The sequence below is a fragment of the Limanda limanda genome, chromosome 1, assembly GCF_963576545.1.
Source record: "Limanda limanda chromosome 1, fLimLim1.1, whole genome shotgun sequence".
Lineage (NCBI taxonomy): Eukaryota > Metazoa > Chordata > Actinopteri > Pleuronectiformes > Pleuronectidae > Limanda > Limanda limanda.
The window spans coordinates 11300350-11316327 of NC_083636.1; the positions used below are offsets into that span (position 1 = coordinate 11300350).

At 41.1% G+C, this 15978-nt stretch overlaps 1 protein-coding gene across 1 annotated transcript in view; it reads left to right on the top strand.

The window, feature by feature from the left end:
* The window catches only part of tafa5a (TAFA chemokine like family member 5a), a 79779-nt gene that overhangs the window by 31584 nt on the left and 32217 nt on the right, over window positions 1–15978 (top strand). The window contains exon 2 of the mRNA XM_061080451.1: window positions 5926–6075. Within this exon, the coding sequence (XP_060936434.1) occupies window positions 5926–6075 (150 nt within the window). The remainder of the gene's footprint in view (window positions 1–5925; window positions 6076–15978) is intronic.

Below are 15978 nucleotides of genomic sequence, written 5' to 3' on the forward strand. Positions count from 1 at the left end.
GTGGTCTTGAATTACCATTAGCAAACATTTCTCTGCATTTTATTCCGGATGGGAGCCCTCATCCTACATCTTTTACTGTAAATTCAGAACTAATTAAAAGCTCATTCTGTGGAATTGCACGTCTGCATCTTGAGTAAATTTCATGGAAGACTGAATTTTTGTGTCAGATTTAGAAGGACACTTAGGCGAAAAAAGGTGATTTCTTGTGAAGCACAGTATGCAATCCCAGTTTGACACCAGCAAGCTGCAGCTTTTCAAAGGACACGAAAAAACAAGCATAAACCACACATTTTATACATATCTAAGCATGCGAATCAGCAGATTGAGTCTCTAAGAAGCAGGTTTGAGATGTGTTTTCATCTCTTGAGCAGCAAAAACAAGAACCCTTTTTAAAAAATAATGACAAGAGCCTCTTGAAATGCTCTCAGACATCTGGGCAAGATGCAAGAAAAAAGTGGGAAAAATTTCATGTTTCCCTTCGTTGTAGCTGCACTGGACATTTGTCAAATGGTCGTGTATGCCAGAGCAGCTGTAATGTGCTAAGGAGCGGGAGGAGAAATAATAAAGAAAAGGTGCACGTCAATAACATTACATTGTATTAAGCCACACACTCGGCCACATAGATCCATCTTCTGCCACAGTCAGAGCTTTCATTTCACTCTAGGGTGCCCACACATACATTTTAATCAGCCATTTGGCCGACCAAGCTGACAACTGCTCGACAACAGAAGCTGATAAGGGGGATGATAAATCATAGCACGACTGCTACAATCTTTGGGTTAGTTTCTGAGAGCACCTGCCAGTTTCAGATTTTTCCCACTATTCATGAGTCGATTCCAGGAAACAAGATTAGTGTTTCCTCTCTTCGCCGTCCAATTTCTTCACGGGATGACTGTGATGAGGCCGGGCTGCATCTTGCATCTTTGCATGTGTACAAATTGTTAATGAAAAACACTATGCACAAGTGCAGAGGTGGTTTGCTGGCACCTGAAAAAGTGCCCTGTCGGAGCCGTGTAATCCTGATACTCTCTAACCTTCTCTGCAGATCCCTCCAGGGCAGTAAAAGAGGAATATGTTTTGTTTTAGAGTAGAAGGAATGAAATCAACTCACTTTATTGGAGGACTGACACCAGCTTGTCGTCAAGTTCTTTCACACAATATCTGGCAGGACTGCAGACAGCCCGTACGCTTGCAGCTGAAACTGAGTTGTTCAAAACAAATTATCTTTTCCGATTCTCCACAGACTGATGTCTACATCATCTCATATAATTGATATTCACATCAAATACTAGGCATTAGTAGTTAGCAAAATATGCTGTGCTCTTCCTATACCTATTCACACAATTCCTGTGTGGTGAACTTGAATATAAAGACAAGGCAGATGACTTCCTCTGTGTTATGATACTGATTCATAATCTGTTTAGTCCTAGCTTTTGATCCCAGGCTGATGTCCCTTTGGGAGTGGTAATGTCAGGCGGCTGACCAGTCCACAACTTTGGTCCAGATTGAAACACAAAACTCTATTCCGTTAAAAGCTTGTACAGACATTCATAGGTTGAATCTTAATGACATTGATGATGAGCATTTTCCGTCAACTACTCACTCAACCATGAGGATGCAGTTCTGCTTGTAGAAACTTCTTTACAACTGTTGGATGCATTCTAATGAAATTGGGGTCATTGGGTCCATCTTCAGGAGACAGTCATGGTCCACTGATGATGCCCTGACACAGTTTTTCACATCTCCATTGAAATAGCTAAATGCTTACTGGATATTTGTCCACAAAGTTCCAATAATTCTGGTATCTAGAAGGCTGATTACTTTGATGATCCTTTGACTTGTTTCTATAAATGAAACTATTTAAGGGATTAACATTAGCATGGGATTAGCATTTGTTCTTTTATATTTGTGTTCTCCCCAGGATACATTTGAATAACTCTCACAGTCTCTCAACATTTCTTGCACTTTCAAAATTGACTCGTTCAATACATGTGATATGCGCCTTGGCTGTGCACTCTGTTTCGTGCTACTCAGCTAACATTAGTATGCTAACACACTTAATTAAGATCCTGTACATGGTAAACATTATGCCCCTGAAGCATCAGCATTTTAGCATTGTTATTATAAACATGTTAGCATGCTCAAATTAGCATTTAGCTCCGAGCACATCGATCCTTAAGCCGCACAGGGATGAAGACGTTGAGTGTTTTGGAATATTCATGACTTGGACCAAAATCAGGATTCTTGCTCAAGCATAAAACTCCACTTCATATGTTTGTAGCTTAAAATTAAAACTGGAATGATTTCATCCTTCCACTGGAAGTACGTGGATATTAATTAAACACCATTTAAATATTGTTCAACTTGAATCTGTCAAAATGGATTTACTCAACCATTCAACACCACTTTGAAGATAGTGTCAATAATAGCAAAGATAGAAACCATGATAAGCTACTTGGTCCGTAATGACCATAGATACTCTCTGCTGTAACATAAGAAGAATGGGAACACAATATTTCTATACCATCCTTAATATTGACCTATATACACTATGCCGGTAAATCCTGTGCAACTGAGCGCAACTGATTTATTTATACACTGGGTTTAAAATTAGAGGATTCTTTATCACCTCCATGAAGTCAGTGTGGCAGTATAGAAGACAATATGCAATGCAAGAAAACAACATGAAAACAATTCTGTTTTCCCAGCAGCTACAGCTGTGACAGTAAAAACAAGGCGGCTGTTTGATGAAATGCCGGCAATTAATGAGCTCCATCGACTCGCGAATCGCGCCGTCAAATCAGCCACCGTCTTTGAGCTCGTCGACTTCACACATGCTACCTCGGCGCCACAACCATCCGCGCGATTACCGCAGACATCCAAACAGTCGTTTCAGCTTCACGCGGTGAAGGAGCTCCAAAGGAGAAGGAACTGACAAAGGGAGGAAGCAGGAGGCAGGCTCGAAGAGTGGAAGATCTGCAGAGATGGTGGGTTGATGGGTGGGTGGGCGGGGGGGTAGGGCGCAGGAAGTAAACACGCACACATGAACAGATTCAGAAACACACACACACACACAGGGGCTTACATGACAAGTCATTATCCAGCATCACCTGCAGAAGACAGAGGAGTTGGAGGGAGTAAAGTGGGAAGGCATAAAGGAGAGAAAAGAGGAAAGAGGAAATAAAGGAAAAGTGGTGGTGATTGTGTCTCGATCTCTCAAAATACACAGATGGGATTTCACTGGGATGCAGTTTTGAAGACAGTCTTCCAGGGATGAAGGATAAGTTGGATTTAGTTGAATCTATTAGCAGAAATTGAATATGATATTCACAATTATGTTTTCATTAGGGTGTAATAACCTGAAACTAAGAATCATTGTGTTCTCATTACGTTAGAATGAGCCCTTCATTATATAGGGAGTGAGTCCTCCTCCACAGAATCCGCCATGTTTCTATAGTAAACCACAATGGGCAAACCAAACCCTGACTCTAGAGAGGGTCTTTCATGTGTCCTTCAGTTCCCACATTGACTTTCAAGTCATCTTGTGGCAAATATCTTCCTTATACATTTGTGTTTATCGATACACACTGTGTATTGTTTATGTGAAGCAATAGATTACGGTAGAGGCAGATAAATCACAAACAATTTTTACTACCACGCACCATCGCGCAATACAATGTCATCACAAGAAGCAGACAATTACAGAAGATATAAGTATTATAAGAAAAAAATGATCTCATATTCTATTAATCCTTTTTTGTAGATAAACTGAAGACGTAGTACGTGATTCTTTTTGGGATTAAAACATTATCCTACATCTAAAGCTTAATAAACCATTTAAAAACCAATTTGATAATCGGACAATTGATAATGAGCTCATTTTCTTGGCTCATTAATAGTTGACATTTTAGAGATGCATGGTTTTCACAGGCCAGCTGTTTTGTGGTCGGTGTTCTAATGATATGCGTGCATCTTTTGCTTAAGTGTGTGGGTATATGTGTGTGTATGACAGTAGGTACTTGTGTGGGACTGTAGAATAAAGAAGAATAATGTTATTGTTGTTCAAGCCAAAGTCTTCTTGATGACTTACTGACAATATTCCAGCTGCAGAATGAGTCACACAGCAAATAACACACACAAAACATAGGAGCATTACACAAAGTTTAAGATATGTGAATATTTTTGTTGGTGCATCATTTTAAACATGGGTGTTTTTATGAAGGTTGCAGAGATTTTTGGCTGCCAAGAAAATAAAGTTATTGAATGAAAATATGCGTATGTCTGTACGTGGCAGCATTTTTACATGAAAGACCTGAACTTGTGTAAAACAATGACAACATTGTGAGGTCATTGGTCCAGTGGTAGCCCATTGAAAAGATAATTCATATTCTTTCATCGAAAATAACCGTTTATGGGTATGAATACATAGACGTGGCATTAAAATAGCGACATTACTGTATAGGAGTATTTTCTCCATGTAATGCCACGGCCACCACAGGTCGCAGTGTGTGGATGAGTCCTGATAGATCCCCATTACCCCAGGTGTGACCCCTCGCTGCTCAGTTCATTAAGCCAGCCACCCGAGTGTCCGGGACTTAAGTCCAGATTTAATCACAACTTCCATCCTCTTGCCAATCACAATTAGATCCTGATAAGCCTCTCAACGATGGCACCCGAGGGCCCCCGCACGGAGACAAAGGTTAATTTGCAAGCAGCAAGGGCCCCGGCTACAGGGCCAAAGGTCACCCTATCGAATACATGGAGGATGTGTGCGTGTAAGACGGGGAGGCTTGGCAGCAATTACAAAGTTCATCAGTATTCATGCGTTTCATTCGTGGCTAATGGGTACATTACCTTCAAAGAGGTGGGCTGATAGGATGTGGCCCTTTTTGGGAATTAGCTTGTGGGCAGTCTTTAGGTAGCTGCAATGTAAAGTTATTTTGTCACCATTGTCTTTTATAGTCCCTCCTCACCTGCAGTCCTGTCTGTAAGAGGACTGGATATGTTCAGGGTTGAAGTCCAAGTCATTAAATTCACGCTATGTAACTTTTTCGAGAAGAAATAAAACATATGCTATAGAATAACAGTTGAATTCATGAGAAGTAGAACACACCTTTATTTTATTCAGTACCCTAACTGGATTTTTGCGCTGGTATAACCTGATGTTAATGGTCGCTAACCTTGGCCAACGAGCTTGTTGTTCATTTTGTAAAATAGCTTTATCTAGATTGTTTGTTGACTAACTTTACTAAGTGGTTATAAGCCAATATGAGCATGTTACAGATGTATTGGAATTGGTCTTAATTTCTGAGAAATTGCAGTCCTCAAAAATTTAACTAATTTTGTGATCATTTCAAAGCAGTGTTGCAGCATTGAGAGATCCTTGTCTTCATCATAATTATTTGAAAATCCTTGAGAATCCATATCAAGATAGTTTTTTAATCACACCCACTAAGGAGGTTATGTTTTTACCCCTGTCCATTTGTGTATTCATATCTTGATGATAAATCAGGCACATTAAGGAATCAGATATTGTATTTGGTTTACCTTGACTATATTTAAGGGTATTTGCTCCATCAAGTGTCATACTAGTAACGTTATAATCATCCCTGAAATAACAAATCGGGCTGTACCACTGAGAACATGCATTTTCCTTTTCATAGAAAGTCTTGTCGTGGATATTCACATGCACAAACACCATATGCATTTGTGTCAGGCTCTGCAGAGAGACAAGGCTTTCAACATGGAGATTTTACTGCTGTGTTCCGCCAACTGACCTACAAAGGATTTTAAAAAAGAAGAAAAAAAACTAACCACACTGCTTACGCACTACAAATGTAACAGAAGAGACAGACTAGTTTATTTTGCCCTGTTTATGATTTCATCTCTCTGACCTCGGATCCTGTGGTGCAATGTCATTTCCAGGCCAGCTGGCAGCCGGGACATGTGAGATTGTGACGCTGGACAGGGACAGCAGCCAACCACGGCGGACCATCGCCAGGCAGACGGCCCGCTGCGCCTGTAAGAAGGGCCAGATCGCTGGAACTACAAGAGCCCGGCCCGCCTGTGTGGACGGTAAGGGACATCCTGGCTTATGGAGCCTTTACTCCAACATGAGCATGTTTTTCTGAAGGCATTTCACATTGAACCATGTTGCTATTAACGCATGTGAGGAAAATTAAGTGGATTCTTCCATTGTCCAATGCCAGATCACGTCATTAACCTGGTTGCCGTGAGGGTTTGGCTGTTTTCAGGTGGGGGGCTCTGAAAACTGCTACACAGGGCAGTTTTTGAAACATTCATAAAATCAAACTAATTTACAGGTTTATTCATTTTTAAAATTGGCCGCAGGTGGAGATTTAAGTCCACAACTAGCAGATGGGCTCATATTTTATGGAAAAGTGACATTATTTGGCAATTTCAATGGCAAATTGTCTACAACTAGACTGACCGTTTATTCAGTTGTTTTTTTTTAACCGAAACCTAGGAAAACCATTTGCAAAGTTAGAAATAAATCTTGTTTTCTCCTATGTAAAATGTAAATAGAATAAAAAAGCCCCCACACACTTTCAGTAGTTAATTATAATACATTTAATTAACTGAAAGGAAATTTGGATTAAGTAGGAGGAAATTACTGAAATGTAGCTGCTATACAAATTTACTGTAGGTGTAATTTTGTTACCCACTTGTCTAAATACTCACAAAGATAAGTTTTCCTTTATACAATCTAAATACTGTCATAGTCCTGTAGAAACATTTTTATTTGCTCAATGTCCAGTTGCTTATCACTTCTATAATATGGGCTTTTAAATTATTTGATGGTGTCAAACCTGAAAGGAAAATAATCAGAATGGCCAAATTTGGAAAAAACATTACTTTCTGAGAGAAAGTGGGGAATTAGTTTTTGCCATGACATTTTTACCTGCATCCACTGTATGTAATGGGAAGGAGTTTTTCCTCTTGAGCCTTTGGAATGTTTCCCATGTCACCATCCTACCCATGTGACAGCTCTGAGGATGTACAGAAATCTAAACCTTCAGATGCGACTGAATGGTCGTGTGGAATTCCCCACATATTTTTTTTCCTGACATCTTCATCGCGAGCCCACCGCCTCACAGGGGGCCGTCACCGAGTCTCTCTCGATTGAAGTGACCTCTAGCTTTGTGTGGGAGAGAGAAGTCGTGTTCACATGACTCGTCAGCGAACAACTCTGTTTGTAATGTAAGACGTGGATGTCCTGTGTGGCTGGTTTGACCTGCTGAACATCTGGCAGGGAAAGTATTATCTGTAAGTGGACAGAGGGTTGACGCCATTTGGTTACATGATACTCTCTGTATTCATTATCCTCCTTTAACCAAACTGCCTCACACTGAGACTTGTGTGCTCTGTTTAAGTCCTGCAGAGAAACATCTGATCTTGTAGATGCACCAGTCAGGTTGCTGTCCCCACTCATGCCTTTCTTCCCGATGAATAAGTCGCACAGATATTGCATAAAACCCCAGTATTCAGATATTATCAGGAGGCATTTGTCACCGCAGGGGTTTGCGGAGGACCGTGGCATTTTGTACTCCTCGTTTTTCTGAAGAGAGCTTACAGGCTTATCAGCTGGATTTTACAGACCTGCCCAGGTGGATGGCAGTCGTAGAGGCTCGCGCGAACAATCATCCACTGAGAGAGAAAAAAATAATCCCTGAAAATTAGATTCATTCACATACTGTTGATATGTCAGCGGGGACATTGTGATACAGCAGAATAGAAACTATGAAAAGTGATGCTGTCACGGGCTGAAGGCGAGGAAGGGCTCTTTCTGCGTGGAGCACATTTCAAATGCATAAGCAATTTAAAGTGTTTGACACATTGTATTAAAATATGTGAGTGCAAGTTGGATACTGATGGACGACGTAAAAGCTCCTTACAATCACAGGTTGTCAGAGTTGTACATTTTGGTCCTATAGGGGGTTGAGAAATATATTGGCAAACAATAGATTACATGCAATTTTTATTTTCATTTAAAAAGGAATTAGTGCAAGCCTCTATCATGGTGAGTTTGCATGCTTGCAATCATTATCAGTCCCAAAATTAACATTTAAGAAAATGGATGTTTGTGTGTGTTAAAAAAAACTCAAGGTTAAATAATGTTATAAACAGGGTGATTATTTTGCAATGTGTGTGTGGGTGGAGATTGTTCTAATGTTGAGAGTTTAATATATTCACATTTACATGCATGTGAACAGATGCACATCTGTGTGTGCATATTCTCTACGTCATATTGTAATTTACTGTTTCCTTTCCATATTGTCACACACACACACACACACACACACACACACACACACACAAACACACACACACACTCTCCTTTTATTGCAGTTTATATTGCAAAATCCCACAGCTTGATATTATTGCAATGCAAATCTGAATATGAGATACTTGTCTTCACATATGCAATGTGTTGTTCTTGTTTATTCAGAGAGAGAGGGAGAGAGAGAGAGGGAGAAAGAGAGAGAGAGCTGATATAAAAGACCCCAAATACCACAAATGGGTTTTCAATCAATTTTAATCTACTTGAGTCCTTGAGGTCTGCTCTCTGTTGTAATATGCCTTTTGCCTTGGCTGACACCATCCGTGTCCTTCATGCCTCAGTCTCTGTTCACATCGGTCATCCCGTGCATGCAGGATAATCCATAGCTCCATCAACGCTCTCACCCGGCATCCAGGGCGCCATGCGGTAATGAAAACAGAGCGGGCCGCTGTGGCGCTGCTGATCCCGCCGGGCCGCCCTTTGTTTTCCCGTCATTCGGTGTCTCCCTGTGTATTTTGCTGATTTAAGGAGGTGAAAAACAGGGAGATAAGCCGGAGACATGATAAGCCTGCCGCGGCCGCGCTGTTTGACGCATGAGTCCATGAAGAGCCTGGCTCGGAAGAGAGAAAAGTACATTTTTAAAAGGATGACATCCTGGCAGCGTGAAATGATCTCTGACCCTTTCATTTTCTCCATCACTTATTTTGTCTTCTCTACTGCTGCTCTTTGCCTTTCCTCCCTTCTCTCTTTCTCTCTCTCTCTCACATGCACACTGTCTCTCACTCTCTCTTTCTCTCATGTCTTTGATGGCTCGACCCATTTGAGGCCCATATCGCAGCACAGTATCGCATAAGTACACCCTCTCCCATCTGCAATTTCATGCTCTCGAGCCTTTTTACCTCTGTGCTTGATGACTTTTAAGAGCGCCGATATTGATTCTTATTAGGAGGGTGAGAGAGCGAGAGATTAGAGGGAAATAGAGAGTTGCCTCCTTGCCCCGGCAGCAGGGAGGAGCGAGGGAGCCACAGACAGAGCTGGGCCGAGCTCCAGAGACTTAGAGGAGCTTTTTGAGGGCGACTGTGGTTGCGGTGGCAGCTCAGCGGGGGTTGTCGCCGCCTGAGGTGAATGTGTTTGTGTTTGGTCTTTTCTTTTTTTCCGCTCGGAGGCGGGTATTGATGAAAGCCCCGCAGGTGACCAGTTTGCCGAGGCCAAGGCCCGCAGGTGATACTTTGATGTTTTGAGAAATCGGTGTGGATTCTTGTTTGTGTGTGGAAAAGGGAAAGAATGGTGCATGAACACAAGGTGGAGGAATGCACACTGACTTAGATCAAATGTATATAATATATATTTGAAAGGTAAACTGTACTTTTTACTCCATTACCTTTATTTGGTACTTTGTTTTTTTTCATGCAAAATCAATTAACTGCTTTTAAATTATGATACAAGGATCAGTACATGTAATCTCTTTTTTAAATCCTGAGATCCCATGAGCCCTATGGGAACTAAAACTGGGAAGTTTTGTCCTGTAAAACCGAATCAATAACCTGCATGATTGCCTGTAGGTTATTTACTAGGAGCCATCAATATATCAATAACATATCAATTACAGTCTATTTAAAATGTTATTGTCTTTATTTGATCAATACACCCTATGTAATTTACGATGCAGTTTGAAGTATTTTCTAAAACAGCTCAGTTTTTCATAATTCTTCTGCAGCAACTCGTCTCATTCTTCTCTTTGTTTCAAGCTACAGCTACAACAACTGCACGATTTCACGATTTTTCCAAACAATTAATTTAAAAGTAAAACTGATAGAAAGACAAAGGAGAATAAGAGAGGGGAAATACTTTTGAAACCTGTGGCTTCCCATTTAAGACTTAATTTAACAATTTAGTACATTTATTGTTAAAGTTATTCACACACTGCATCACTATCAAATAAACGTATGTTCTGCTTTTAATTAGTAGAAACTTCTTACATTATCCTATTGAGAGCAAATACAACAGTAACTTATTAGCCACAACAGCAAAATGCTATTTTTCACAGTTATGCATTAGTAGCAATAAGCCAATATAAGGTTTATGTATCATTTGAGTTTTTAGAAACGTTTGCTGTTGAATCTTTAGTCTTGAAATTGCTGCATCGGTTAGGACAGTCTTGTAGTTTGTGTAAAACTACACTACAGAAAGATGTATTTTACTTTTACAGCTTTTACTGTCAGTACTTTTACGCTTTTGAACACAGCACATTTATTTGTAATGTCACATTTTTTTGTTAAATCTATAAAGCTGTTTTGCAAGACACAAAAAATTACTCCCCTCCCACCGGATTGCACATCCCATGAGTAGATTGCATATGAGGAATAGTTTCAGTGAATCAGGCAGCGATGGAGATAACAGTAAGCATCAGATTCAGTCTCTGGGCGATTAAACCGGACCAGAGCTCCAATCACACGACATCAACCCACTGGTTTGATTGGATCCATGGAGGGAAGGAAGAAAGGAGGGGGCCGTGGTCTGCTGGGGAAACAAGTCATGTCAGCTCCAGCAGCCAGTTAGCAAGTTAGCCGCTACCGCACCAGCGTCCAGGGGGAGCGAGACTGGGAAAGCTGGTGCGGTGGTGAATATGTAATGCGGCTCCATCTCTCTATTCTTCTGTTTCACATACACACACACATGTAGACCGAACACTGATGACCGGGGGCTGTGGCCTTATCCAAACGAGCGGGGGAGGAGAGGGCAGGCGGACGGGGGACACAGCCTGAGGTGGGATGCCTCTCCTCGGGGGGGCTGGTTTGGAGGATGCAGACTCCAATCTGGAGCGAGACCCAAATCACGCTGCACTCTCCCTGTCAATTTTCGCATCCCATATTTTTCTTATTGACATTGGTGATGGTGACAAAATACCCTCTTCCAATTTCTAATTCAGTATTGTTTTTATAATGATTGATTTTTCAGCCGAGGTGTGATTGCTTTCCTTGCTTTAAAATGCACGATCCTGTTCTTTAAAATCTGTTATTCACATGAATGACGGCTTTGCTGTGAAATCATTGTTCTGTTTTGTTCCTCTCCCGCATCAGAAATCATTTCGTAAAATACGACTGTGTCCAGATTGGGGATTTTTTTCAGTTTTGCATTTCAATGTTTCTCTGAGCTTCCTGTGTTTTGGGGGGGGGAAATGCTATGGCAAAGTGACCTATTTTGAAATGACTGCTGCTATTTGGTAGGAGAGGAAATGAAAACAACAGGAGAACACAAGATGTATCCAAAAAACTAAAATCACATAATTCCAGGGGACAACTCCAGGAACTACACAGTGCCATACCCCCCCCCCCCGGCCTGTTAAATGGCCATGTCTGGCCCATGTACTTGAAACACAAGAGCATTATGAAGAAAACAGAATTCACACGTCTTCCTGAATTTCCAACGTTATAATTTGTGCGCTAATGATGGAACATAGCAACACCAATTCTGATGGTAAAGGTTAAAAATAAAAAAAGGCTCTGGAAGGAAGAAGTCTGTTAAATATTCCCTCGGCGAGTTAGCTCCGATAACACAGAACGGCAGTGAGATGGAGAAAGGTCTGTTTGAGCTTCCAGGCAGTGATAAAGATTTAATTGTAACTTTAGTTTAGGAGCATCGTTTGAAACCCTCAATTTGTTTAACTTTTACAATCATCAGTTACTTTCGTAAGAGCCAGGTTTTTGTCCATTTGCAGTGGCGGACAATTTATTCTGAAAAGGTACAATTAGGATTACGCAATTTTCAGACAGTTTTTGGTGGAAAGCAGCATGGATATCATTTTTACATTTGTCTACATGTAAATAATTTGTCTACCTTCAAAATTCAGAGCTAAAAATGTGAACTTGAACATTGTTGAGGCAGCTTGCTCCAACTGTCAAGTCATCGCTTTCAAAGGGTGCGATAGAGAACGAGAACCCAAACTCCCAAATGAGGAGTGTCTTTTCTTTCATTCTCCTCTCATCCTATCTTTTTTTTTGCTTTTCTTGGGCGCTGTGACTTTTTGGAAAATATTAATGCGGTGCTCACCCTCCAAAGCGGCTGGTATCAAAACAGTTTCTTTGTGGGTTTACACGCACAGGAAAACCGAGAGCGGGATTGTGTTCTGCAGTGTGACAAGCGGAAACACAATACAAAGAATGCTTGTATTTTCCCTGCAGGGGAAAACGAAACTGACGAGCGGCGGGCATTAGCATAAAAATAATGCAAAGTATCATGCTCCGGCTATGGCAGAGTTACAGGAAGTTTTCCTTCCATTAACCTTGCATTATGTTGCTTTTTTTGGCCTCCTCCCTGCTGGATTCCTCAATAAGGAAAATCCATTTTCACGGACACAGAGGTTGCGTTGAATTTGAAACTCCCTTTGCACATATATACAGTATCAACACAGACTAAGGTTATGTCATCTTTCTAACTGAGCTAAAGAGACAGATTATTGTATTAGGAAAAAGCATCCATTTCTTTTTTCCCCAAATGATGGATGTTAACGTAGCCAGAGATGACTTAGTTATTGTATGTGCGTGTGTGTGTGTGCAGGAGTAATCCCATATGCATACATTAACTGTAAATATTTAATATCCCGGATCATATAGCTCATACAGATGCCATAACGCATTCAGGCGAGCCGTGATGCTCTCCCTTAATGAAGCTGCATTATCCACACGTCCCTCCTGCCCAGAGTCCATTGCACACTGCGTTCATAAATCCACCGGCTGGAGGTGATGAAGTGTACCCAGGTGTTCCAGGGTTCTGAGATGTTGATAACGTCAGAGGTTATTGATGCGCCATTGTTGTGCCACTTGCTCTCTGTGTTTTATTATAATTAATCCGGGGTTGAGTGAGAAAGAGGCCACTAAAGTTCCCCGGAGAAGTGCCCGATAAGCACATATATACGGACGCAATGAAAAGCACACACGATGAAGACGCTAGCTGCGTTCGACTGAAGTGTTTCGGCTGTTGTGAGTCTTGCGAGTCTCTGAAGTTGATTTTGCTCAGGAGGGCTGAATAGAAAGCATTTTTTGGTGTAATTCTGTGTTGGTTCAATGCCAAATCGTTCAGCTGGAGATCAACTCGGCGCTAAGTGTTCGAGAAGAGGGCCGTCCGCTCGGCAGAATAACTCCAACGCGCCGCGTCTGGCTTTCAAATGAGCCGTCAGACCCTCGTGTTGAAGTATCTCAGCGGCTCTTGGCGGCGCGGGATTGTTAGCAAGGCCAGCGCAGCAATCACTTGGTATAAGCCCCACAAGTCATCCCTACCATCTCGGCCCCCTTATAAATCTTCAAGAGCTCATACTGTATGTGTCAGCTCAGCCGTCACTCACTCCGCCGTCTTTCACATTCTCTGGGAGTGTGGACACAGGGTGCAGGGGGGGGACGGGGAGGGGGAGTAAGTGCTCATATAGATTGAGACATTACATATACAGTATGCACTTACACATAAAAGCACGCAGTTGAATTAAATCATAAACACAGCAGCTTCTTCCCCCTTTTCCTTATTTTCTCAAGTGTTTTTACAGCTTCAGTTTCTCTCCACCCCCTGGTTGGTGGACGTGGACGCCCCCTGTCCTTTACGTTTTCCCATGAGCCTCTGCACGGACGCCGGTCCCCTCTCTCCACCTCACTGGTCTTGCTGTAAGATAGAACTCGCTCCCGCTGGGAACGCACATCCGAAGGGGCCGTGTCTGTTTGCGAGGCTACAAGCTACAAACAATTAATGAATAATTACTGCTCACTGCTAATTACTGCCTCGGGGCCGGTGCTGCAAATCACAGCAGGACGAGGGCACCACGTCCTGCTGTGATTGGCTACGTCCTTTCTCTTCTTCTCCCTGGTGACCGGGCGTCTTGTCTGTTAACTCGACACTGTGACGTGTGTTTTCTTCGACTTTCAAATGAGTCTGGGTTTCTTTAGGTGTGACTTATCGCATGTGTCGCCGTGGCCGTATTAACGACATAGTACATCATAGTTTCCTAACAGCAATGGATTTATGAATAAAAAATAAACATAAACAGCTGGAGAGAAAAAATGTACATAAATGAATATTAATAACAAGTATTGACTTTGAACTGTATAATGACGTATAGAAATAAAAAATGAAAATACATTATGTGTATAATCTTAACTTAACGACATAGTACATCTTATGTTTGTCCAGCGAAGGATTTATAAATAAAAATGAAGCTAAACAGCAAAAAAGGATGAAATTATAAAAATTTAATATAATATGGTTTAGCATAAGCAACAAGTGTTGACTTTCAAATATATAAAGAATTACGGCTACAAAATCCATTAAATTGATTTGTAAAAACTTTACTGATGAATGATGTTTTTACTACTCATTCACTATGTCATTAATGACTATGCCAGTATAATATAATAATATTTTTCACTGTCAAATTTTCACGTTAACAATACATTTAATGAGTACTGACAAAAAGATTGCAATATACAACTAGATACATGTTAGTTAAACATATTAAATTGTTGATATTTTCTTCTTTTCTTGGCTTTTGAGACATAATTAACGAATTGCCTCTACTCTTTATACGCAGCTTCTACAGTGATTCTTTACATTGTGCACTGTACAGTATGAATCTATATTGTGACACATCGACCGACAACAAACACACATCACATTATATCAGTGTGGGGGGGGAGCAGTTTACTTCAACAGCAAAAGAAATCCAATCATTGTGGCTCAATACTGCAATATAACAGTGAACACAATTAATATGCAAGAATCTCTTAACACGTTTGGTTGACGAGCCTGTTTACCTGATTATTAAGCGGCTGTAAATATTCAGTCCAATCTGTGGCCCGTCATCAATTCTGTTCACTGCCGTTTAAATATTACTTGTTGTTTTTCCCTGTGACACCCAGGTCTGACTGAAGCTGCAGCACATTGAGTGGTCAAAGTGTTATTTTCCGTAAAAACTTATTTACACGTAAAATCAATGTATGGTATTGTGGGACTGCTTAATAAAATATGGTATGATATGCTTTTGTATATAGTAATACTAATAATACTATGACTACCACCACAACTACCACTACTACTACTAGTAATAATAATAATCATCATCATAACCATTCTAATAAATCAATGGTTAATTTAAAGCACAAACATGAAAGATATACAAAAACAATACAAATTCTTTCCATTTGATGTGCATGATGTGTTTTCATACTTTCACGTGTCTAAAATACCGTGGTTATTCTGTATGCTGCATTTTTCTGATCACGTCCTTGAAATCACCTCCGCAAAAAAAAGTAAATCATGTGTTTGAGATGTCCTCGAAAAACCCACAATCTTTCAGCACCCCCCCTCCCCCCTCCTGACAAACACCAAGACGTGATATGTAAAACAACTGCTTGTTCTGCAGTGATTCCCTGTATTTGTCTAAATGTCATCCTGTGTGCGGTGAACTTGGCGAAACGTGTCGGCTGGCGAAGCAGCCTTTTCGTGGCCGGTGCTTGATGGAAGCTCGGATGAGGTGGGCCAATCATCTCTGGAGTGCCCGTGCCATTTGATTTCGGCTGTCATCGGAGGGGGAGCGGGGGTTGCCGAGAAGAGTAGAAAGAGTGCGCTCGCTCACTACTCACTCATTCACTCTCTCTCTCCGCTGTGACCCAACACACACGAGTCCATCTGGCACT